Consider the following 26,880-nt stretch of genomic DNA (forward strand, 5'->3'; position numbering starts at 1 on the left):
GGCTCGCGAGTTCTCGCGAGAGTTGGGCAGTGACGTCACCTGTTGTGGAAACGGCCGGCGGGAGCTGGGCGCTTGACGGCTCCAGGTGTTCGGGATGTCGGAGACCGATCCGAAGACTGTGCAGGATCTGACGGTTGTGGTGAGTGAGACGGGCGGGGGGGGTGGGGCCTGTGCTGGGCCCCGGGCCTGGGCTGGGCTGGGCCCCGGGCCTGTGCTGGGCCCCGGGCCTGGGCTGGGCGCTGGGCCCCGGGCCTGGGCTGGGCCCCGGGCCTGGGCTGGGCTGGGCCCCGGGCCTGGGCTGGGCCCCGGGCCTGGGCTGGGCTGGGCCCCGGGCCTGGGCTGGGCTGGGCCCCGGGCCTGGGCTAGGCTGGGCCCCGGGCCTGGGCTGGGCTGGGCCCCGGGCCTGGGCTGGGCTGGGCCCCGGGCCTGGGCTGGGCTGGGCCCCGGGCCTGGGCTGGGCTGGGCCCCGGGCCTGGGCTGCGCCCCGGGCCTGGGCTGGGCTGGGCCCCGGGTCTGGGCTGGGCTGGGCCCCGGGCCTGGGCTGGGCTGGGCCCCGGGCTGGGCTGGGCCCCGGGCCTGGGCTGGGCTGGGCCCCGGGCCTGGGCTGGGCTGGGCCCCGGGCCTGGGCTGGGCTGGGCCCCGGGCCTGGGCTGGGCTGGGCCCCGGGCCTGGGCTGGGCCCCGGGCCTGGGCTGCGCTGGGCCCCTGGCCTGGGCTGGGCCCCGGGCCTGGGCTGGGCTGGGCCCCGGGCCTGGGCTGGGCTGGGCCCCGAGCCTGGCCTGGCCTGGCCTGGGCTGGGCCCCGGGCCTGGCCTGGCTTGGGCTGGGCTGAGTGAGAGAGGTGAGGGTGAGGGTGGGCCCCGGGTCCGGGCCAGGCAGGCCGCACCCTCGCCGGGTCTCTCTTGGAATCATATTATATCCACCTGACTGCATTACCATAACAATAATGGTGCAGGAACAGTGAGGCAGGGTCTCTGGTTCATTGATCATTCAGGAATCTGATGGCAGCGGCGAAGAAGCTGTCCTTGTGCCGCTAAGGGCTCGTCGTTAGGATCCTGCATCTTTTCTCCGATGGCAACAGAGTGAAGAGGGCATGTCCTGGGTGGTGGGGGTCTTTGAGGATAGAGGCTGGTTTTTTAAGACACCTCCTCATGTAGATGTCCTCGATGGAGTGAAGTCTGATGTCTGTGATGTCGCAGGCCGAGTTAACAACCCTCAGGAGTTTATTCTTGTCCTGGGAGTTGGTGCCTCCATGCCAGGCAGTGATGAAACCAGCCAGAATGCTCTCCACGGTCCACCTGTAGAGGTTTATGAGTCTTCAGTCACCTACAAAATTCATCAGACTCCTCTCAAAGTCTAGCCGCCGGCGAGCCTTCTTTGTGATTGCATCGACGTGGAGGCTCCAGGACAGATCCTCAGAGATGATGACACCCAGGAATTTGAAGTTCTTGACCCACTCCACTACTGAGGCCTCAATGAGGACTGGGTCGTTTACCCCTGACTTCTTCCAAAATCATCTCCTTGGTTTTGCTGACATTGAGCTCAAGGTCGTTGTCAATGCACCTTTCAACGATCTCCCTCCTGGACACTTCCTCATCGCTGTTTGTGATTTTTGCCGACAATTATGGTGTCATCCGCAAACTTGGAGATGGTGTTGGAATTGTGCCTGGTCATACAGTCGTGGGTGTATTATGAGTAGAGCAGTGGGCTAAGCACCCATCCTTGGGGTGCACCTATGCTTTAAAAAATTTTTTTTTTCCATAAATGTACATATCAAAATTTTTATTTCTATATCTTTACAAAACAGATGCAACGATCCCTACCCCACCCGCTTTGTAGCATAAAACCATGCACTGTCAGGGCTTACAGTGGGGTTAAAAAAATCTTCATTGGGGAGATCAATTCTATCTTTATTATAGCACCTTTTTTATTTATATTCAGGCCCCTATATAATCCAAATACATTTGCCATATTTTTATAAAAACATCATATTTGTTCTTTAAACTATGTTTTTTCCATAGGTATTCAATAGTTCATCTCTTTCCTCCAATCTTGTTATCTGTAGAGGGGAATTGGATTTTTAAGTCATTGCAATACATTTCAGTCACCTACAAAATTCATCAGACTCCTCTCAAAGTCTAGCCGCTGGCGAGCCTTCTTTGTGATTGCCTCGACGTGGAGGCTCCAGGACAGATCCTCAGAGATGATGACACAATACATAGAGGTGTTCAGCTCTTTGGGTCGTGAAGCATCACAGCCATCTATAGTGTTTGCCCTCGCTTTGTAAGCTGTAATGGCCTGCAGTCCCTGCTATAGCTGGCATGTCTCTGTCTAGCTTTCTCCAAAATTGCCTCTTTGCTTCGGAGATGGCCGTCCGCAGGGCGTACCTGGACTTCTTGTAAAGATCTCAATCCCCGGTCTTAAATGCCCTTGTTCTCACCCTCAGCAGGTTGCAGATACTTTGATTCATCCAGGGTTTCAAGCTGGGGAAACACCCGATATTTGCACATGAGCACGCACTCATCCATCCAGGTCTTGATGAAGTTGGTGATACCTGTTGCATTTTCACATGGCTTTTTATGCACCGTTTGCACTTTCACCTAATGCTAAAAGTGCAATTAATTTTACATTTCAAAAGTCAATGTTTTTTTGTGACTGTGGTTCCTGGCTGTGTGTACTGTTTTCCTTTCTCTGTAGTTGAGTATCTTTGAATGTTGTGCTTTAGTTGACTCAAAACTAGTAAACCATCTCTAAGCAGACATAGAAGGGATCTATATAGGATTATGTAAGATGTACATGTCTATTAGTGTTAAATACTCCTCACCCTCTTTGACTCTTTCTAAATCTTGTTCAAATTTAAATTTATTGTCAGAGTACATACATGACATTGCATACAGAGATTCTTTTTCCTGCAGGCCAGGCAAAATTTCTATTTGTTGGTAGTGTAAATTGTACTCAAGATAAGTATGCAAAACAGAAATGTAAACAAACTCATTGTGCAAATACAGAAAAAATAAATATTCAAAAATAAATCGTGTAAAGTATGAGTCCTTAAGTGAGTCAAATCAGTTGTTTAGTATTCTGATGGTGGAGGCATCACAACTGTTCCTAAACCTGGTGGGGTGAGTCTTGTGGCACCTGTACCTCTTTCCTGATGGTAGCAGTGAGAATCGATCATGTCCTGGGTGGTGTAGATCCTTGATGATTGCAGTTGCTCTCCATCAGCAGTATTCAGTATACATTTCTCGATGGTGGGGAGAGTTTTGCCTGTGATGTACTAAGCTGTTTTCTTTACCTTTTGCCAGGCTTTCTGCTCAGATGTATTGGTGCTCCCATACTAGACTGCAATCTATAGATGTTTGCCAAGGTTTCTGATGTCATACTGGATTTCTGCAAACTCCTAAGGGAGTAGAAGCCCTGATGTGCTTTCTTCATGTTGGATTCTGCACCTCTGATTTCCCCCAATGATCACTGATTTTCCTTTCCTGAAGTCAACAATCAGCTCCTTGGTTTTGGTGACATTGAGTGTGAGGTTGTTGTTGGTATGCCATTCAGTCAAGTTTTCAATCTCCATCCTGTATGCTGACTCTTTGCCTCTTTATACAGCTCACTACTGTTGTATTATCAACAAATTTGTAAATGGTGTTACATCTATTACCTCTCTTTTTTGTACTATTTGGAGTTATCCTCTTCACTGTTCTGATAGGATCTCGAAAGTTTCTGTCCCTCCCCGACCAAGGAAGATATCTGCAGCAGACACAATGGAAACCACATGCAGGTTCCCCTCCTTGAGCACAAGCCTGAACACCATCCTGATTTGGGAATACTGTGCAACCACATTCTTTTATTTTCACTGAATAATTTCTGGAAAAATCAACCATAATAGTATTATGGGATTACCTTCAATAGAAGCATTGAAATGGTGCAAGAAGGCTGAGCATCTCTACTTTCCCCAAGGACAAGTTAGGATGAGCCCTTGTAGAATCAAATGCTTGTTACCAGACTCTTCATCTCACTGTTGGTGCTGGCTATAAAGCACCCATTTATACCAATTCCATTTTCCAGTATTTAGTCTTTACAAATATGATGTGAAGTTGCAATTGTTCATCTAAATATTTCTTGAATGTTGTGGGGTATCTGTATCCACTACCTGCGCTGCAGGGGAAAATATTTCTTGCTGTCAACCCCATCTATGTCCCTTGAAATCTACAATATCTCAATTTGGTTCTGACTCATTCTTCTCTGCTCCAAAGAAAAACAAAACAAGCCTCATCCCAAGGAACATCCTGGTGAATCACCCATGTACCTTCTCTGGTGCAATCACATCCCTGCTAAATTGTTGGCCACTCACTACTGTGGCACTGGCCCAACTTGTGTCTTGCATAACTGTGACATAACCTCCATGCTCTTATATTTTATAGTCTGGCTAATAAGATTTCAATGCACACCATCTGCATGTTGTCCACTTGGATATCTGGACATGCCGTCCAAGGTCCTCATATTCCTCTGTACTTCATAGGGTCCTACCATTTGTTACCTTTTAAGCCTCCCAAAATGTTTCAACTCATTTTTTTTTCAGGATTAAATTCTTACTGCCTTTGCTCAGCCTGAATCAACAACTCTTCATTATACTGTAGTTGAAGATTTCCTTTTCACTATTACCAATACAACTTGTTTTGCTTGTTTGTCATATCTTCCACATTCACATCCAGATCATTAATGCCTATAGGTTCCAGCACTGATCTCATGGTACATCACGGTTCACATGATTTCATTTGCACAAAAGTCCTCAGCTGTCATTCTCTGCATCCTTTCATAACACAAATATTGGATCTGATTTGTTAAATTATTCTGGATCCTGTGGCAGTTATCATTAATGTTAGACTCAGTGGTCTCGAATGGTAGAATGTTCCATTGTGAAATCAATTATCATTAGCTTTTACTTGCAAGATTTGAATTAATAGAACTTTACCCATTTCCTTTAAAGTTTTCCTTTTCAAACATTGTTGACCTCAATAAAGTCACCCCTCATTCTTCTTCGCTCTAAAGAGAAAAGCCTTGTCTCACAAGATGTGTTCTCCAATCCAGGCAACATCCTGTAAATCTCCTCTCTACCCTCTCCATAGCTTCCACATCATTCCTGTATTGAAGAGACCAGAACTGAACATGATATTGGTCTAACTAGAGTTTTCTAGCTCATGGTTCCTGAACTCAATCCCCCAATTAATGAAGGCATGCCATTTAGAAAATACTTCAGTCTTTTTTTGGTCCTTAATAGAATAACATCAAAATGGAAAAGCATTAGGATGGGTATCCTCCAGCATTAACCTATAAAATGAGCAACTTCATCATTCTTGGCTGCTTCCTGAAATTCTGGGATAGGAAATTATATATTTCATACGGATCATGTGTCATTTTTGCCCATTAACAGATTTGACAAAATTATTGTGGAAAGATGCTCACAAATTAAACTTTATGCAGTCAAAATATTACATATGTTTACACACTATATCAGCCTGAATACTAAATTAGACTCAAACCAAATCTAATTATCTGTCTCCCTTGTTAAGTCAAGGACATTTTTATAAGCCATCCTGATTAAGTAGGAATGAGCTATCTGCTATCAGTCTACCAGAAAGTTAAAATCCCTCATTAACACTACTGTCAATTACTGCATGTTTAACATCTTCATTTCCACGTTTGCTTCACAGCTACCACCATGTGCCTGTATACAACACCTAAAAGAATCTTCAATTATTCTGTTCTGTATTCTATTCACAAAATAAGCATAGCCTGCTTGCTTATCATGTTTCTTCACCCGCTCACCACCCCCCCACCCCCCCTCCACCCAGCTCCCATCATTTTCTCCAAGTTCCTGAACACATTGTCAGCTGCTGTGTTTGGATTTTTCAGACGATCTAACTGGACATTTCAGGACAAAGCCCTTCTTCATGATTGGGAATGTGGAGAAGAGAAGCTAGTGTAAAGCAGACAGGAAGGAGGGAGTAGGAAAAGGGCCGTTGGGTGAACCGGAGTAAGGTCAAGCATGATATCAGAGACCGTAGATTGGCAGATGCCTCACAAAGGGCGAGAGAAATAAGGAAAACATGGTTCTCACTTGGGCCCTTATCCCACTCCTCCCACCATGTCCTCGCTACATCAACCTCTACATTTCTCGTATTGATGAAGGACTCTGGCCCAAAATGTTGACCATTTTTGTTCCACGGATACTGCTTGACCTGCTGATTTCCTCCAGTAGATTGTGTTTAGCTAGAGATTCCAGCATCCGCTGTCTCCTATGTGTCTTAATTTGCATCTGGAGTATATTAATTTTGTTCCATGTACTTCAAGTATTTGTGTTAAACCTCATCAGATCAAATATTTTTTTCATGCGTCTGTCATTTTAATTACTTCACTCATTTCCTGTGGGGACAAAATACAATTTCTAACTGATCACTTTTTGTTTTACAGTAATTTAGATGACCTTGTTTCCAGTATCCCTCCTGTCCACTTGTGTGCATGTGCAGAGGGGGGCCCTGTGAAACAGTTCCTTTTGTATCACTGCCAATTAATGGCTCTGAAATAAAACTAGAGTTGCATAAAAGATTGCAGGTACTGGAATTTTTAACAATTCAGCAGGTCAGGCACCATCTTTGGAAGGAAATGGATAGTTGATGCTTTGAGTCGAGGCCCTTCATCTGGACTGTAAGTGTAGAGGAGAAATATATAATATAAAGAGGGAGAGGTGGTGTCCTACTGGAAAACAATAGGTGGAAGAGAGACAAATGGCAGATGGGTGTGGGGAAGGGAAGGGAAGAGATGGTGAACAGGCTGGGAGATGAAAAGTGGAGTCAAAAAAGGGCTGCAAAAAATCCGATAGCAAAGAAAAATGAAAAGGGACCAATTAAAAGAAGGTCAGTGGGCTCATGGGGGAGGGGAGTGAAGATCCTTTTCAATCTTTTGTGAAGACCCTGAGGGAGGAGTATGTGGTTGAAATAGTAAAAGAATGGATTTGTTTGAGTACTTCATCTGTTCTTAAAATTGCCAAAGGCTCCTGTGAGAACCTTGAGATTTATAACCTGTAAAATACAGTTCCTTTTAATTTGGCTCCTGTACAACTTTTTGCATAATATCTGTGGTGGTTCAAGAATGAGTAACACACTGGATCCTATTCCTTTGCTTTTAGATACAAAGAAATATGTTTAATTCTGTGGTCAGAATATAAATAACTTCTGTCATTTCAACTCTTTTTAATACTTTTCCATTTTTTTTATAATTGTGAAAGAATAAGTTTAACAAATAGTTGACAAATTGGGTGAGAACATAGTTGCCTTGTAACTTGGGCGAGAATGTAACTGCCTTCTAACATGACCTTCCCTTTACTCTAGTGAGATATTAACTAACACCATAAAGGACGTAGAAAGGTGAAATAAAAGAAGTAAAGACATCTTGTTTTTTGTCAGCTTGTCTGCAGACATGTTGTAAAAGCAGGAATCACCAGCTGTGTGAAACTTATAGGGTCTCACAAGTTCTGCTTGAAGATGTATAAAAATGGGATGAATACTCTGTATGTTTTCAATGGGGATCAGTGTAGAGAACGAGTTACTGAACTCTTTCGTTGTACCCCTCACTCCTGCTAACATTAACAAGATTGAATAAAGGAATCTGTTGTATGTGCTTAATTGATTTTGCTGTTTATTCTATTACAGTGCGGGCTGACTTTCAAATAATTCTATTAGAGTATTTTCATTTTTCTATATTCATCTGCTTCTGTGTCCTATCTGTTCATTTTCATAAGTTACTGTGAATTCCATTGTGGGGACTTAGCAAATTTTAATGTTTCTTCCTCCATTTTAAATTAAAGAAGTGCCCTCAACCCAGCTAACATATACCGATATCACATACATGGAAATTAATACTTTTGTCTTTTATCCTTGCCATTGTTTTTGTACTAAAAAGGGTAATATTTCTCTTGTTTCTTGATGATCTTTGACTCAAGAGTTTAATAATAAAATTCTTTAGAAGCTCAATTTGTTCTTTAAAGTTTCATTGATTTTATCAAACGCGATGTACCTTTTTGAAATTGGTGCTGACTGGGCCTACTTAAAGTACTGGATATGGCTCAGCGATCGTACTTCAGATGATTTGTACATTTTCAGTCGTAATCAAAGACCCAAGTTTATGATAGGCTGCCATTTCATGGCAGGACTAAGAGTCTGAATCACCTGCCAATGTGAGTTATTTTCTGGTTGAAAATGCAAATTTCAGCATTTTTAATGTTGCAAGGCTGTATAATATAGTTCATTTATATTTTTCAGGTTACTACATTGCTGCAACAGATGCAGGACAAATTCCAAACAATGTCTGACCAGATCATCGGTAGAAATATCCTTATTTTCAAAGCAAAACTTCAAATGTGTACATGGATTTTTTTAAGAAGGTTGTGTTGATAGTGAATACTCTTGTTTTCCTCCTCAAATTCCATAGATTCTAGACCGGTCCACTATTGGAAGGAAGCAAATATGAGCCCAGAAAGAGAACAAAATGGGGAACAAAAGAACAGTTGGGAAAATACTGAAATCCTTTATTCAGAGATGGTGGAGACTTGGGAAATAGTAACAGGATTAGGCAGAGATGACATGGATTTATACAAGTAAATACAAGAAAGAAGCTGACATTAAATTGGGGTTGTAGCTAATTTATGGAGATGACTCGTCAGTCATTTTAAAACTACTGTTTATATTTTTAAGTGGAGAACTGAAGAGTGGATTATTTCTTAGGTCTAACCAAAGATGAGATTAAAAAGGATGCCAAGAGTTTCCTCAAAGACGTCTTTAAAATAGCGAGGAGGGTAGAGTTGTAGGAGGATTATGGGTTGAGTGAAAAATTCATGGAATGTGAAGGCCAGAGACAAGAATAGAGATTTTTGACAGAAATATGAATGAGGAAGTTGCAGATAAATCCAAAAGGAACAGCAATGAAAGGATTTGTATATTAAAAAAGAGCATTTAAAATAACAGCAAGAGAATTGGAGGTAAGGTGAGCAAGAGAGGGAGGTTAATGGACATGGACCAGATATTTTGAATGGCACATAATCACATTGATTTTGTGCCATTAGAATCACAAAATAAGAGTTGTCCTTTTTTAAGAAAAAACAAATCAATTTAAATTGAAATGTTAACTTGGCTCAATGGTAGTAGTAATTTTATCTGAGCCAGAAAGAAACCTTCGATTCAAACCCCAGCATAAAACTTCATTACTTAAACAATGGAGCATTTTGGAAAATGCAGTAGTGCCAAGTATGTTGGAAGGTTAAAACTATGTTAATATCCTTGCTCAAGTAGGCATAAAAATTACTTGACAAATCTCTCCCTCTATAAACGCTGATAAAAGAAGATAAATTAATCTGATTGGACTAATGTATTGTTGTGTCTGCCAATGTAATGCACTACAACTCCAATTATCCAAAATGGATGGGACCAGGGGTATTTCGGATAAACGTTTTTTTTTTCGGAGAACTGGGCATTTTTTAAAAACAGCCCAGTAGCAACAACAAATCACTTAAACAGTGTTTAAACAACAACAAATATGTTTAAGCATTAAAATAATGTTTAATTCTTACCAAAAAAAAATGCTGGCCACCACCAATCACTGACACCTCCCCACTGAGGCTCTGCTCCCCTCTGAGAGCCCAAGGACTGCTGCCGCCGCTGCCAGGAGCCCGACTTCCCCAGTCAGTTCTGCTCTGAAAAAAATTTGGATAAATGAGGATTTTTGCTTTGTTTCAGCTATCCTCATTTATCCGATTTTGGATAATCGGAGTTGTACTGTATGTAATAATTAATGCGCATCAAAAGCACTGAATTCTGTGTCTGTGCCTTACTTTGGGAAGTGCTGACAAAGTTTAAAGGCTATACATATTTTATTTCTCATCTAGATGGTTAGAAACATATTAGTACATTGAATTGGTGATTATTTCTTCTTTGGAAGATATTTGTTTACTATAAAATTCATCCCTATACGAAAGCTAATCCTGTGTTTTTTCTCCTTTTGGCGCATCTGCAAACATTTGTTTTTCTCTGCCTCAGTTCTGTTTTAATTTTAAGGATTTTTGGTCTTTTAAAGAAATGTTGATTGAGTTTCATTGTATAAAATTTGGATGCTATCAAAGTACATAGCTGTATATTGTGAGAATACATGCTATTTTTTAACTGTACAGTACCTTTGTTTGAAACCAGTCTGAATTGATCAATGTAAGCTTCGGTGATTTGGAATCCATTCCTCAAAGATATAATTTCATGGCGCATCATTTGTGCAATTGGATGTCTAATATTGAACCTTGTAATGATTGGATAAAGTGGACAACAGCAAATTCACTTTGATTCAGAGTTTGGGTTTTCGAGTGTTACCATGAGGTTTTTAAACTAATTTCTGGAGTTTGATTGTTTTCCTTTCTATATCGCATTTGCCATGCATTGCTGATATTCCTTTTAATGAGCAAATATTTGGCATTGTTCCCCCCAAAAAAATATCCTTTTCATGCTTCAAAAATTAGACTTCTTTGACACTTTTATTTTACTTGATGAGATGAGTGCTCGTATTGATGACCTCGAGAAAAACATTGCTGATCTGATGACACAAGCAGGAGTTGAAGAGATAGAAGCGGGAGAAAATAAGGTAAATATAATTTTTAAAAAAACAATGTTTATTCTTCTTGAAGTCATGTTGCACCAACACGAAACTTGGATGGGCTGCAGTTGGATTATTGTTCAGAATTTTTGATATCCTAATTTCAGGAAGGAAGTAGAGGTTTTGAAAATGTGCTCATAAGAGGCTTACCAGGATATTGCCTGGATTGGAGGGCAATGGGTTATGGGGAGAGGTTTGATAAACTTGGGTTGTTTTCTCTGGAGCATTGGAAGCTGAGGGGAAGTTTATAAACTTATGAGAGGCTTTGATGGAGTTGACAGTCATAATCATTCTCCCAGGCTAAAAATTTCAGATACCAGAGGACCTGTGTTTGAGGTCAGAAGAGGAAAGTTTAAAGAAAATATGCAGGGCAATTTATTTACACAGAATACGAGAGGCCTGGAATAGGCCTGAAAGTGATTATGTCAGCAAATCCAATACAGTATGTTGCCCCGTATCTGAAATTCCATTAACTGAAAAGTTCTATTAAACCTTTTTTGGCGCTGACATGACATCATAAGTTTGAAAAAAAAATCTCCCAACTTGCCAATGTGCGCCTCTGATGTTCTGTTTGTGCCAGTTTGGTAACAGCAGAGCTCAGAACCAGCTGGGAAAACCGATGTCGGCTTAGAGTAGCAGTCTTTAATCTTGATTCATCAGTGAGCGACTTGAGGAGGCCAGTGGGTCAGACAGCGCATAGGGAGAAATTAGAACACTGATTGCCCTCATTTCAGATAATGTCCCAGCGTTATCAAGGAGAGCAGGCTCCCGGGGAGGTGTTGGGGACCTCGGGCTCCCGGGGAGGTGTTGGGGACCTCGGGCTCCCGGGGAGGTGTTGGGGACCTCGGGCTCCCGGGGAGGTGTTGGGGACCTCGGGCTCCCGGGGAGGTGTTGGGGACCTCGGGCTCCCGGGGAGGTGTTGGGGACCTCGGGCTCCCGGGGAGGTGTTGGGGACCTCGGGCTCCCGGGGAGGTGTTGGGGACCTCGGGCTCCCGGGGAGGTGTTGGGGACCTCGGGCTCCCGGGGAGGTGTTGGGGACCTCGGGCTCCCGGGGAGGTGTTGGGGACCTCGGGCTCCCGGGGAGGTGTTGGGGACCTCGGGCTCCCGGGGAGGTGTTGGGGACCTCGGGCTCCCGGGGAGGTGTTGGGGACCTCGGGCTCCCGGGGAGGTGTTGGGGACCTCGGGCTCCCGGCGAGGTGTTGGGGACCTCGGGCTCCCGGCGAGGTGTTGGGGACCTCGGGCTCCCGGCGAGGTGTTGGGGACCTCGGGCTCCCGGCGAGGTGTTGGGGACCTCGGGCTCCCGGGGAGGTGTTGGGGTCCGGTGGGAGCAGGGGGGGAGGTGTCAAGGACCGGAGGTGGCTGAGGCTACAGTGCTGTTTTTGGGTTTTTTCTGGTTTAATTCCGTTAACCAAAAAAAACAGTAACCGAAAACTGTCCAGGCCCAAGGTTTTCAGATATGGGGAAAAGTACCGTAGTAGCATTTAAGAGGCTTCTAGGTAGACATAAAATTACACAGAATAGAGAGATGTAGATCATGTGCAAGCAATAGAATATTCCGTCTAATAAAAAAAATTAGTATTCCGAACAGTTTGAGGTCTATAGATGCGTACAAGGTAGAATCCATTTATTAATTTCACTTGATAATGCCACTATATGTACCAGGATCTTGATGTCAGATGTCTGACAGTACTGCAAACTATCAAAAGGTAAATACTAAAAAATGAATTAATTAATTGTAGGTGACAAGAAACAACTATAATTTCAGTTCTTTTAAAAATAGGATACACCTTATTTCATTAATAATCTACTTCTTATGAGGGTGGCATGTATTACATCACGATAATCCCTTTGAATTATTTGAATACAGTTCAGTTGCCTGCACTTGTGAAGGGAACAATCACTTGTGAATGCTATCTCAGGATTTTTGTTAATATAGTACAACTCCGATTATCCGAAATGGTCGGGGCCGGATCTATTTCAGGTGACTGAATTTTTCGGAGAACTGGTCATTTTTTAAAAACAGCCCACTAGCCACAGCAAATCACTTGTATTAATGTTGAAACAAAAAGAAACAACAAGGGAAGGCTTTTTAACCTTTAAAATAATGTTTAATTCTCACCAAAAATTTGCTGGCCGCTACCGATCCTCAACATATCGCCAGTGTTGCTACCGATTACCGAGACCTCCCAAGCGCTGTTCCCAACATGTCTCCACTGCTGCTGCTGGTCCTCGGGGAAGCTTCCTGGGCCGGCGGAACCCTCCCTGGTAGTCGCGGGCTCCACTCTCCCCAGGGGCTGTTTTGGCTTCGCGTCCTGGTTCTTGATGTTAAAGCCCAGACACAGACCTAGTCTTCGCCTGTGCACACTTCCCCTCCCAACCGCCACTGACGATCACCGACACCACCCCATAGAGATTCCCACTCCTGCCTGGGAGGCCGCTCTTCTTGATGACGCCGGGACAAGGGATTCTTCTGACCACTTGTGGTTGGAAGACAGTGACACACAGTTTGAGAGGTAGAGTTGGAGAAGGTAGGTAAAGAAGAAATGGAAGGAGAGAGGGCAGGGAGTTACCTGAAATGAGGATAATTATCATTTTAATTTCATGTTCACCTCTGGAAAAAAAATCAGATAAATGGGGATTTTGGATAATCATAGTTGAACATTTATGCACTGATTGTTATGAGTGTAATTAACTAGCTACATAAAAAAATAACATCTCCACCAGTCTTCTAACAGTAATGTCCTCATCCAGAATAATGTTCCCTTCTTTTTGCCCCAGTTGATTTCTCTGATATGACAGTTTAATTGCTGATTTCACTGTTTCCTTTGGTCTCAAGTTAACTGTTTAATGAACAGGTAGCATGGGTTTATTAATATAATTTCCCCTGTACAATATCAACCTTTTGAATTTCTCAACAGTTGGAATAAAATCTCTCATACAAATAGAATATTATTGGTGTATTTTTAATGTGTTGAATCAATTTCTCAAATATGGAGTGTCAACAATTCTCCAAGGAGGTTTGTCTTTCATGGGATGTTATTTTCTGCCCATCCTTCATTGTTCTTGAGTTTGTGGTGGTGAGTCATGACCTGAACAATTTTTTTTGTTGAAGATACTCTCACTATATTGTTGGAAAGGAGAGCTTTGGAAGCAGAGTGCAGTTTATTTGTAATACCTTCTATTCAGAACCATTTTTTGTTTAAGTATAACGTCAGTACAGTTTTGGCATTGGAAAGTGATTTTTTTAAAAATTGCTGTTCCAACTTTAAGATCTATAATCTCGGACCAAATCATTTTTTTGTACTGCACATTTATTTCCTTTTATTTTGATGTTCTTTAGTATAAACAAAGCCTATATTGTGTAATCAACAGATACAAGAAAATAACTATTTTTATCTTGCACATTTCATTTTTGTTTTTCAAAAGAAAAGCCTGTGTATTGGGAGAGTAGTAGCAAGAGGCTTCCTCCTGTTTATTTGCACCTATTGGTGTTGCTACAAGATACACATTGAAAAGTCTTTGCAATCATGTATTCACAAATTTAGTAGAAATTTCTTTTTGTTTTAACACTGTTAATGTTTCAAATTATTGGTGAAGCAAATCCAATCTGTTATTAATCTAGAAGACATTAACTTGTATCAAATAAATGTTAATGGACAACTAAATATTGCACTAAAACGAGAGGTTTTGTTTGCACCAGCAAACAAATGATTCCCAACTCCATTTATTCTGCTTCAAATATTGAAGTTATAGTAAGTTAAGATCAAAACTGTAATGGCCCTCGGCTTGCCAAACTAAAATTATACATTCTGATGAGCTGGAAAATCAAAAGCATTAAAGATTGTGCCACAGCTCTGGGATGACTGCTAGATGTTGGTTAAAATTGGCTATGGCATCCTGCTCTGTGGAACACTGACATTATAGAGAAATAGGTTGTATGTGGTATACAACACCTGAAATAGTGGTTTTAAAATCCAAAAAAATGTGTAAAAGATTAAAAATCAAACTAGGGTCTTGTTTCTGATAATCCACACTTTGCATGTCAATCAATGCATCACTGTTCCTGTCTGTCTCTCTGGTTATAATATTGCTTTCCTTACACAGGCGCCCAAGTAACCTGATGAGCATAATCGAGGCATTTTTAAAAAAAAAAAATTACATCAATCCAGGTTGATTACTTCAAGGATTTCTGCTGTGTTGAAGGGCATTTTTTTTATATTCAAAGTCCTAGGCATGTTAACAGCTTTATTTGAATGGGCTTTTGTAAGGAAACACAAATGTACTTTCAAAATGTCTAAAATGAGGGTATTCGATGCTAAAATTTTCTTGGGCTAATTAAAACTCCATTTCCTTGTAACCTCTTTTGCATCTGAATTATTCCGATTGCAATTTATAATTACTTTGGTAGTGAATCCAGTTGATATATTTGTTATACAAACATAAAAGCCCACAGGTTTATTTTTAACATTACAAGTCAGTGGTATGAAATCATGTATTTGTTGGGTCACTTGTAGGTGTAGCTATCATTTAATTTGGTGTATTAATATTAATACGATATTCAATTTGCTATTGTACTAAATGTTTATTTGCCTTTGAATGTGCTTAAAAATGTGAGTAAGTATGTTTGAGTAGGTATTAGTGGACATCTGGGTTTTTTGGGGTCTTTTTTAACTCTTACCACTTTTAATTACACCAGAATTTAAGAACTGGAGCTATTACTATAAATGTATCTTCAACCAGGAAATAACAGAATTTCCATTGTTTTCAGAAACAAATTGTAGCTGTACCATATGTGAATTACTGTTGTTGTCTTCAAGATTTCATAGGATCTGTTTGTATTTTTTTCTTGAATGCTTTAAAATTCTTTGTACAACAGAGTTATTCACATAATTGATCATAGCACATAGGTCATGATTAATTTGGGAATTATTCAAGAAAATTTGCTTAACTTGTAACAGAGCTACTAATATGCTTTGATTAAGTACCTTCCATGCATCAATATTAAAAAATAGTATGGATTTTTTAAAAAGTACTTCTATTTTTTGGTTTTAACTATTCCCATCTAGCATATTAAAGATGTGTTTGACTTCATCATTTTGCTACAACGCTCCATTTAAACAAGGGGTCCAGAAATTTAATATCATATGTAAATCATTAATCCATCTGTAAGCCTTCTAAAGGAGTTAAATACACTGGTTTGTATATTGCCACAGATATTAAACTAATTAATTTGTCATTTTGCCTGTATTGACAGCTCTTCCCATTCCATGAAAAAAAACTGAACTCAGAAATTGGGTTTATAAATACTTGTAGAATTTTGAATAAAATCCTGTGTATGTTCTAGTTTTTTAAAAATTATATTTAATCTTTGGAAAAGTAGAAAATATCGATCGATATTTTCATTCTTAAATATGGAATCGTTTGGATTTGGAGAAGATAGTCATTGGCATAATATTGAGATTGAAAATAAGATTTAAAAACTCATGAAGTTGGAGGATGGTTTACATTATCATCTACATATGCAACCTGCTCAAGAATTGTATTCATTAATTCTGCAATAAATAAATAAATTTAAAACCAAGTTATATGTATTGTGCAAATTATTTATTCCTTCAATCTGCATTGATCAGCATTTAAGAGTTTTTGTGATCAGACCACATCCCAGGAATGTTTCCAATTCATTACACATCAGTCTTTGTTTACCATGTTTACCTTTCGACAATTATACAAAACCTAATTGAGCCATCTGGCTTAGGCACCAGAACACAGGATGAACTCCAATTTGAACTTGATTTTCGGATTATGTCATTTTTGAGCATATAATCCACCTCTTCATCCAACATTCTGCTCTTTTCCTTATTAACTCGGTAAGGATGCTGCTTAATAGGCTTAGCATCACTGATCTCCATGTCATGACAAGCCACAGTAGTTCTTCTTGGAACATCTGGGAATATATCCTTAAATTTCATAAGTAATGTCTTCATTTCTTCCCTTTCTGATTTAGTCAAATGCATTTTCCAGCCTGGGGCTTATCACTTTCTGTGCTCCACGACCTTCCACAAAACATATCTCCTCCTTACTTTCCTCTATAACTAGCATCTTGGTTGGAATCCTAGTCTCCTCCTCAGTCATTTTCTCAAAGTAAGGTTTAAGCATGTTCACGTGACAGACCTGTGTCTCTCTTTGATGATCAGGTGTCTCAATGACATAGGTGACCTGGTTAATTTTTTATTTCACCTTATATGGTCCTGAAAACTGAGTTCTCAAAGGGTTTGACTGCATTGCAAACAAAACCAATACTCTGTCACCAGGTTTAATGTCCCTAATTTTTGCTTTTTGATCATACGAATTTTCATTTTTTCCTGAGCAGTTTTTAAATTTTTCCTTGCCATCTCGCAAACCTGATGGATTATGTTTTCATATTTAAAAACAGATTTCAACAGATTAAAAGATAAAGAAATTTTATTGGCCGAAATTAAGAAAGAATGTTGTGAACTTTTGTAGAACCTGTCACACTTGTCAACTGGTGGGCAAGCCTAATCAAGGACCTCCAGTGGCACCTTTACAACCCATCCCTGCTTTTGGGGAGCCCTTCTCGAAAGTAATAGTGGATTGTGTTGGCCCATTGCCAAAAACCAAGGCGGGAAATGAATATTTGTTAACACTCATGTGCACAGCTTCAAGGTTTCCAGTGATTTCCCTCATCATATTTTTCACAGTTAAATGGAACCTTCCCAAGGTCCCTTGACTTTCAGGATGATAGGCAGACGACACAATGTGATGGGCTCCCAATTCATACACCACCTGTTGAAATATTTCAGACATAAAATTACACCTTTGTTCCGATTGAATTTCCCTTGGTAGGCCAAACAGTGAAAAATTTTAGCATAGCCTTCACAATCGTCTTTGCTTTAATGTTTCTCAGGGAAATTGTCTCTGGAAACCTTGAAGCTGTGCACATGAGTGTTAACAAATATTCAGTAGGGTCAGCTTTAATTTAGCTAGTTCTAGCTCATGCTTCTGTTCTTCCTCTCTCTCCCTTGCGGCTTCCCTTTCCTCCATTTCTGCATGCCTTACTGCTTCCAGTTCGGCTTTCCTTTCTGCCTCTCTTTTATCCTCTAACTCTAGTTTTCTCAAAGCCAACTTTACTTCCTCTGAAGTTTTCTCCTTTGGAAAATACCCCCTTTCCTACATAGTGCTTAACAATCTTTCCACAGTAAAGTATAGACACAAAACACACAAGACTCACAAAACTTCGATCTCAACTGAAGCAAAGATAATAAACAAATTTCAGTTTGTTTGGTAAACTGAAGCCAAAAGATCTTTGAGAAAGAGAGAGCACAAAATTTGAAGTTGTCTTCTTGTGTTGCTTGCAGAGAGAGGAACAATGGCTTGGTCCTGATCCTTATGGCTGCCTTCAGAATGTTCATCCCTTTTAAAATGCCCAACATTCTAAACTGCCTTCCAGACAATGATTCTGCTTGGGCCTCCTTCCTCTTCACAGCCACACCCAGTGGTGGTTTGTCTTCCAAGTCCAGAAATTTCTAGATCATCTTCTGCACATGCCTAGACCGTCTCCCACTCTCTCAGCTGTTCACCTTGCCTCTCTAAGGCAAACTGTCACTTTCCAACACAAAAACATTCAACACATAGGCCAATACACAACACAGAACTCTGTAATAGCAATCAATTGATTTTTGCTCTGCTAAGATTTCCAAAGATCCCCTTCTAATAAAATCAGTTTATATCCCCTTTCACACTTGTCTCCCACTAAATTGGCCATTCAGTGTCCCAGGATAGGAATGGGGGTTTGGCTTTTCACACTTGACAACTGGCACACCGAACACATTCACACTTGCAAGGAGTCATCCCAGTGTTAGGACTGCTTTACCTTGGTGATGTCAATGTGCATCAATCTATGGAGTCCTGCCCTAAATCCTGATCAATGTATTATGATCTTGTATTTGAACAAAATTAATCATGCATAATTATAATATTAAGATTTATGTACAGCATAGCAGGAGCTCTTCAGACCCTGTTGGTGTTGTGGCGACCTATATTCACCTTTATAAGGGACTGTGGGAAAGTGCTAGCAATAAATAGCAATAATGGACAATTTTTAAACAGCATGGAAAAGTGTAGCGCTCAATTTATACAGTGTGGGAAAGTCAGTAGCTTTTTTCCCATGGTCTTTATAAATTGTGCTCAACCACTACCAACTTTCCCTCACTGTTTAAAAATTATCAGCTATTGCTATTTATTTCCCCTCTTTCTCCCAATATGACTTTCCAACATCAAAGTTTATACTTTCATTTTAACCTTTTCCTTCACGTTCCTGCACTCATGCAAAAACTTGGGTCATTTCAATCCCAGGGTGCAACTGTTCATTTCACACCTGCATCATTGCAATGCTAGAATTTGAAGACACGGGATTGTACTAGGGTTAAGGTTGTCAATCCCTGGCATGAGATGATGTCATCTGATGCCGCCGTTGAGCTGATTTTGCTTTCATACTAGACGCTTTAAAGGCCGATTGGTCATTAATTCCTGGGATCACTTGCAAGTGTGAAAGGGGCTAATGCATCATTGATATGGAAATTTTATACAGTTCAGAAAGCTTATGAAAAATTTAGGAGGCTGGGTAGAATTTTGCAACTCATTAAAATATGACCATCTTGGAAGATCCATGAAAGTAGAAGCATTGACATTTTTCTTGTTAATGAAGTCCTTTGAAGTAAGACTTAAAGTTTCAAGGATGCAGATGGTGAAGAGCTAAGTAGGCAGTGCAGTTACCTAGATAGTTCCAGCCACAGTTATCTTTTGATAATTGACATGACAAGTATAGCATGGAACATGCTGGATGCAGATCCCAGTTCTCTAAAATAATTATAAATATTCAGAGCTAATTTCATAACTTGCAGAAGGATCTGGACCATCTGGAAATATAGGCAGTAAAATGGCAGCTGGAATCTAATAGAGTCAAATGTGAGGTGTTGCCCTTTGGAAGGATAAACAAAGAAAAGTCAGACACAGTAAATAGGGTACTGATGAGTGTGGTAGAACAGAGAGATCTGGGAATACAGATACATAATTCCCTGAAAGTGGCGTCAAAGGTCGTAATGAGAACTTTTGGCACATTGACCTTCCTAAATCAAAGTATTGGGTGTAGGAGCTAGGATGTTATGGAAAACTTGTATAAGACATTAGTGAGGCCAAATTTGGAATTTTGTGTGCAGTTTTGGTCACCTCAATACAGAAAGGATGTCAATAAGATTGAAAGAGTGCAGAGAAGATTCATAAGGATGTTGTCGCAACTTGAAGAACTGAGTTACAGGAAAATGTTAAACAGGTAAGGACTTTATTTTCTGGAGCATAGAAGAATGAGGGGAGATTTGATTGAGGTATACAAAATTATGATGGGTAATGACAGAGTAAATTCAAGCAGGTCTTTTCCACTGAAGTTAAGAAAGTTTAATAAAAACTAGAAAACATGGGTTAAGGGTGAATGTGGGGAAAAGTTTAAAGGGAACATTAGAAGAACTTCACACAGAGTGGTGGTGTGAAATGAGCTGTGAGCTGAATTGGTAAATGGAGGCTCAATTCAGAATCAGGATTTAATGTCATTAAACAAGTCATGAAATTCAGTGTTTTGTGGCAGCATTGTAGTGCAAACATACATATATTAACTATCTTACAAGATTATTATTTAATTTTTTACAGTAACAATAATAATGAATGAAAAGTAAAAGTGAGGCAGTGTCTTTGGTCATTGATCATACAGGAATCTGATGGCAGCGGGGAAGAAGCTGTCCTTGTGCCGCTGGGTGCTCATCTTCAAGTTCCTGTATCTTTTCCCTGATGGTAGCAGAGTGAAGGGGACATGGCCTGGGTGGTGGTGCAACCAACCAGTCTGCCAAATGTTAACATTTTTTAAAAAAAAGGGATATGTGCATGGATGGGAGGGGCCTTGAATGACAGATTGAAGGATTTCAGGAGTTAGTTATAAATCAAGTTTTCTTCTCTCAGGTGATGTCATAAAGTGTTCCTTGAAATGACTGATTTTCAGCTATCTTAAAGTTCCATCAAGTTAACACAAAAGAATTAATTGATTACTTTTCAGTGCAAGCAGTGAAGAACAGTTTCATTCTAAAATGCTGTGTGACTGCAACAGCTTATGAAAGGTTTTCATTGTATTTATACAAATAAATTTGAACAGAAGTTTGAAGTGTTGGATTCCTCAAGGGAAGTAATGACCACTTTTAATACTATTCTCAGTGGATTGCTAATTATGTGCAAAATCCACAGTCCAACAAATCTTCAAAGGAGCTAATCCCAGGATGTGGTCAACAGAAATTCTTGATGATAACGCTGTAGACGTGCATCGATGATAGGGATTTTAATGTTATTGGGAAGTATCTTGCGTTCCCACTTTCTGGGAGGCTGAAAACTTTAGTAAAGTTTGTCTGTTAAGGGGGTGGGATGGTAGGTCCAGCCCTTATCTTTCCCCTGTGACATATTTCCCTACCTATCATCCCATTCCCTTCCAAAGAAAACACCATGCAGGTGTATATCTGAGGTTTTTATACTTTTATAACTTCTTGGACTCTGATTAAAACAGAAAATTGAAGTGATACATTTCTTGAAATTGTGTCATCACTGTGAGGAGAAAGTGTACTTAATGAACTTAAATCTTGCGAGTTGTAGTGGGAGGTTGGGTCTTTATTCCTTGGTGCTGGAATCCAGAGTTTTACTGTGGTTAATGGAAAAAAAACTTGAAGCTTGAACACCAATGACACTTACTTCGTATTATATCTTCCATCATTCATTGAACGACTCATGATTCATCTATTTTTAAGCTGATAATGTATTTATGATTTAATTTTTATAAAAAAACTTACTCATTAGTATCAAGTGGCAGAAATATTAATAATTAATGAAATTCAGTTTAACTATTCAGTTCTTTGAACTGTATGATTGAAATCAGCCAGACTGTTTCATTGAGAATAGAATGACATTTCCTAATGAATTTACACTTTTTTATGTCTTGTCTGCCTTGATATGAATGCAAATTGAAATGAGCACCATTGAAAACCAGCTTAACATGTTAATTGATAGAGTGATATTATTGGGAATGTTTATAGAACCAAGTCTTGTATTTTCATGACAGGACTTATTGATATTACCCAGGGTTGAATTCAATAGATGAGGTTTATTTCAAGCTTTTTATTTCCTTTGTACTTCAGAAAACAGGTTGTGTACTTTTATTTTTACTGACTGTGAAGAGAAGCCCTTAAATTATAGGTGAATATGTTGATTTAGTAATCCATTGAAAAATAAAACTTGCATTTTTCAAAAAAAATCTAAGCACTTTTAGTCAACCCTTTCTAAATTACAAGTATGGCAAGTTGGCTTCGTCTAGTGTGTTGTTGTGCCTGCACTTTGTGGGAATGGCAAACTGGAGGTACTTTTTTCAGTCTGGATATCTACATCTGCAGGAGGTCCCCCCAGGTTGAACACTGGGTTTTACTGACTGGAAGCTCTAAAGTGAGGCTGAAAGTAACTTTGCTAATACCTTTTTAGTTTGGTCACTCTGGCAACATAAGAAATTATAGTCTGAAAAGGAACAGGTGAGTGGGAGGCAGACAATTTAGACTGACGCCTCAGGAGTGAGTATGAGAAGATGTATGTTGAATGTCCTTCCAGAACCAAGGCCAGGATGCTATGAGTGGCTTAGCTGCACGAGGAGTGGTTGACTGAAAGTCCAACGGCATTAGTAGTAGGGGAATAAACTGCTACTTCTGGTGGTTGCAGGTGAACCCATGGTGATGTATTATCCAGCTGTTGCCAGGGTCAAGATATCACAAAACTGTTGCATAGCATTCTGAAAGAAAGGATAAGTAACTAGAGACCATGAATGAATGACACGTGAAAAGGTCCTACAATGCCAATTTAGGGAGTTGGATCACAGATTAAGGAATGTGACCTCTTTGGGTTGTATTCTGGATTGGTTCTGGTGTCCCATACTACTGAATATAGGAATGAGAGAGACACTGAATGTGCGGCTAATGAATTGATCTATGAGGAAGGGGTGCAGATTTCTGGATCATTTAGACATTTTTTTTGGCAGGGGAAGGTGAGTCCTACATGGGTTTCATACGAACTGGAATGGGTCAAATATATTTGTAAGAAGGTCTGCTGGTGTTGTTGGGAAGGTTTGTAAACTAATTTGGTGGGGAATTGAGACAGATGTGCAAAATGGCAGCATTGTGAGTGGTGGTGCATGAAATCAAATGGATTTCTTTATACATTCCTGTTTTGCATGTTTTTGAAAGACCAGGTTTCTAGAATTAGGAGGTAGACTTCTCCCATCCAAAAATATTTGACTCTTACCTCTTGGGATTTAAACGGTTCATTAGTGTTGAATCCAAATGTGTTGATGCTCTGTGGAGTGCATAGGATTGATGGTCACTGCTACCTTAAGAAAATCTCTTGGTTTGATCTGGAATCACTGGCAATACCCTTGCCCCCATTTTGTACTTGTATACCCATTCACGTCCTGTAAGGTTATGAAATTTATTTTACTTTCAGTATTGAAGGGGATGTTCATTCTTGGAGGAGACAGTTAAGGCTTTGCCAGGCTACTCTTGTAGTACCGAGGGCTGGTCTCCTGGCTACTGGTGCACTGCCTCTATCTCACTCCTGAGTGTTTTTTCCCCTCGTTGCATACATTTTTCTCGCCTCAACAGGCATCATGTTTCTGCTGCCAACCTGTGAGTGCCTTTATCCTCTGATGCCCTTCTCCAATTGTGACCCAACCAAGTGGTTGCAGCTATGTTGAATTTAGTACAGTCCCATCATGAAATGTGTGGGTTTGTTTTAACTTTTACTTCTGCTGTTTCGTATGTAATTTTAATTGATTTCACAATTTGGGAGAAGCTGACTTTGAGGTTAGCATGGCACCCTGGGAAAATGTACAATATTTCTGCACCTTTTCACACCAGTGAGATTGAAAATCATTGCTGTGAAGAAATGTATGCGTGACAGCAGTTACTATCCTTGGAGAAGGGAAAGTAGTTTCTGCAGTGGCAAACAAAAATCAACTTGAAATATGAGAAATTAAACTTCCCAATTGATTAATAGACACCTAGTGATGGTGCTCCGCATGGGGTTAAACTAATTTTCAACTGCACCCTATTCGACTCTTTGGAGTTGTGGGAGTAAAATTTAGGGCGTAGTGCCAGGTTGTACGCTTTGTGTTGCATATCTTTATTTTGGGAGTATATTGACCAGTGTTTCTACTGCACACATTCATTTCACATTTGGGAGTTTCATGTTTTTTGTCCAACACAAATGTGCATAAATAATTAAAGGATCCTGAGCAGGGTTGCAATTTGAAATATTCTACTGTTTGCTTAAATTGAGTCCTCCCCACAAGTCTGAGCACACTGATGGTCCTAGAGTAGAAAAATCAAATGCATTCCTAAGTAAACTTATTTCAAGTCCTTCGAGACTTTTCAATCCAGTTTTGTCTGAGTATTTGATTACCACCATGTTGCTGCCATCTCGTGGCAAAATCCATTATAATATATACAGCAAGGCAAATCTGACCAATTTTTGTCTGCTATCCAGTTAATAAGTCGTAATGTCCATTTGGTAATAGAAAGATTTATAACAGTTTCCTGATAGTTTACAACATTTGTGCTGGGGCTTTTAAAAAATATGAATGTATCTGAAACATTGACAAACACCTCAGTACCATTTATAGGTCAATACCTCACTCCTGGTAGGTAGTCTGGTTGCTTTTGATTTGTTGCACTGATTACAGTTTGGTCTTGTGCTTTTTTAAAATTGTAATACTGTTGGGAGCATGGATTAATTGAAGGTTTGTTTTGTATCTTAATTTCTGCAAGATATTCTTAAAGAAAACAGTGTTGGCATAAGGGAAGTGTATGATCTTAAGAAAATCGCAGTTGTAGGCGACCTCTCAAGGCAGCCTTACAATTCAGTGCAATCATGGCTGATCTGCATTGGGTCCCATTTCCACTCATGTGCCTAATTTCCTGGTCTTTCAAAAATCTATCTACTTCCTCTTCCACCTCTAAAATAAAGTCAGAGGTTTACTACCCTTTACAAGAAGTTGTTCCCATGTGCCTCAGTTCTGCTAATCTGGTAACTGTTCTCATTAGAAACATTTTTTTCCATTTAATGTACAGTATTTCAATTAAGTGACAATATTCTGGAAGAAAATCTGATTTGGAGCTGAGCTTGTGAATTGGAAATTGCATTAAGTGCTAATTCTTCATTCGTAAACAATTTGCATTTATAGAATACCTTTAATGTAGTCAGGTAATAATATAAGTGGGGAAGTTAAATGAACAGGAGCATTTAACAGCCACTTTGTTTCTCTTGCTTCTTAAGATTGGACAAAAAATTAAAGAGGTTACTCGTAGCAATGGGGAAAAAACACTAATGAGATTTATGCGATTGCTTCTGATATTTTGGAACTTTCGGCAGAATAAAGTTAGCAGAATTTTGGCAAAATGGCAGAAGTTGTAGTTGAGGCTCGAGTGATAATTTGCCAAAATTCCCTGGACTATGGGCAGGCCCCGGTACATTGGAAGAGGACGAATATAACACCACTGTTCAAAAAAATGATGCGGGCAAAGGGCAGGGAACTATAGGCTAGTTAGTTTAACATCTGTAGTTGGTAAAATGCTTGAAGCTGTCATTAAAGAAGAAATAGTGAGGCATTTGGAGTGAAATGGATTCAGCAAAGGTAGGTCGTGTTTGACAAATTTACTGGAGTTCTTTGAGGATATAATGAGAGTGGTGGATAGAGGGGAGCAGATGGATGTTGATTATCTGGATTTTCAGAAGGCATTTGATAAAGTGCTGCATAAAAGATTTATACAGAGAAGGGGATGCATGGAATTGGAGGTGATGTATTCGCATGGATAGAGGATTGGTTAACCAATAAGTAGAGAGTTGGGGGGTACGGGTGATTTTCTGGATGGCAATCAGTGGTAAGTGGGGTGTCTCGGGGATCGGTGCTGGGCCCACAACTGTTCACAGTAACAGAAACAATCTGGAAGAGGGAATAGTGGAGTGTATCCAAGTTTGCTGGATCACTCTAAATTGAGTGGGAAAGCAAATTGTGCAGAGGATAGGGAGAGCCTGCAGGGAGATGTAGATAAGAAGTGTGTAGGCACGGGACCAGGAGATGGAGTACAATGTTGGTAAATGTGAGGTTATCCACTTTGGAAGGAAGAATTAAAGATCAGATTATTATTTAAATGACGTCATTGCAGCGTGCAGAAGGACTCGGGAGGGCTTGTGGATGAATTGTAAAAGATCAGTTTGCAGGTGCAGCAGGTTGTCAAGAAGGCAAATGGAATATTGACCTTTGAAGGATTGAATGTAGAAGCAGAGAGGTTCTGCTGCAACTGTACAAATTACTGGTGAGGCTGCATCTGGAATGAAACACAATCGGCTGCAGTTGCTGTGATTGTAGTAAACACACAGAAATGCTGGAGGAACTCGGCTGGTCTTTTCAGCATCTGTAGGAGAGACAACAATATATGGCTGATGTTTCGGGCGTGAAGCCGTCTTCAAGGAAAAATCAGAAAAGGCAGAAGCCGCAAATATCAGAAAGTCTCAGGATTCAAACCAACTAAAGGTGTTAATTGAATGTGATAGGTCGAATGTATCATGTCTGTGTGAAAGGAGACAGGGAAAGGAGAGATGACAGTGGAAGAAGGTTGGGGGGGGGCGGGGGGGGAGCTGTGTGTGGTTAACGAAAACCAGAGAAGTCGATATTAATGCCATCCCGGTTGGAAAAATGGGTTAATGGTTATCTAAGCAAGGATACACAAGTCACTTGATGAGGAATTCAGGAGAAACTTTAGTGCCGGCTGTAATATTTACAGTTCATCTTTGGTCATCAAATCTTTTACACTCTGTGCAAGACTTCCTCTTCGTTCAAAAAATAAATTCCCTTCTCAAGCAATCAATTACTAATTTGTCTTCTCTCTCTCTCTCTCTCTCTCTCTCTCTCTCTCTCTCTCTCTCTCTCTCTCTCTCTCTCTCTGTCTTTTTATTGAGTGTTTTTGGAACAAACATAAGGTTACCAAATATGAAGAATATAAGTACATTTCCAAAAATAAAACAATAGTGATATCCCCCTTCCTTGTACA

General features: G+C 40.3%; 1 protein-coding gene across 1 annotated transcript; it reads left to right on the forward strand.

Annotated features, from left to right (window-relative positions):
• Positions 1 to 18: 18 nt before the first annotated feature.
• On the forward strand, positions 19 to 16,268 carry hsbp1b (heat shock factor binding protein 1b). The gene is made up of 4 exons (XM_069902197.1): positions 19 to 139; positions 8,317 to 8,383; positions 10,578 to 10,675; positions 14,792 to 16,268. Exons 1-4 carry the CDS (start codon positions 95 to 97, stop codon positions 14,801 to 14,803), a joined length of 222 nt encoding a protein of 73 aa, XP_069758298.1. The 5' UTR covers positions 19 to 94; the 3' UTR covers positions 14,804 to 16,268.
• The last annotated feature ends 10,612 nt before the right edge of the window (positions 16,269 to 26,880 follow it).

Source organism: Narcine bancroftii, chromosome 10 (assembly GCF_036971445.1).
Source record: "Narcine bancroftii isolate sNarBan1 chromosome 10, sNarBan1.hap1, whole genome shotgun sequence".
Taxonomy (NCBI): Eukaryota; Metazoa; Chordata; class Chondrichthyes; order Torpediniformes; family Narcinidae; genus Narcine; species Narcine bancroftii.

What these genes read in the sequence shown, in the direction of transcription:
- hsbp1b (XM_069902197.1), top strand. Translation starts at nt 95, where the DNA reads ATGTCGGAGACCGATCCGAAGACTGTGCAGGATCTGACGGTTGTG. An exon ending in TGCAGGATCTGACGGTTGTG is followed by an intron (nt 140 to 8,316) that starts GTGAGTGAGACG and finishes TATATTTTTCAG; the next exon opens with GTTACTACATTGCTGCAACA. An exon ending in TGACCAGATCATCGGTAGAA is followed by an intron (nt 8,384 to 10,577) that starts ATATCCTTATTT and finishes CTTTTATTTTAC; the next exon opens with TTGATGAGATGAGTGCTCGT.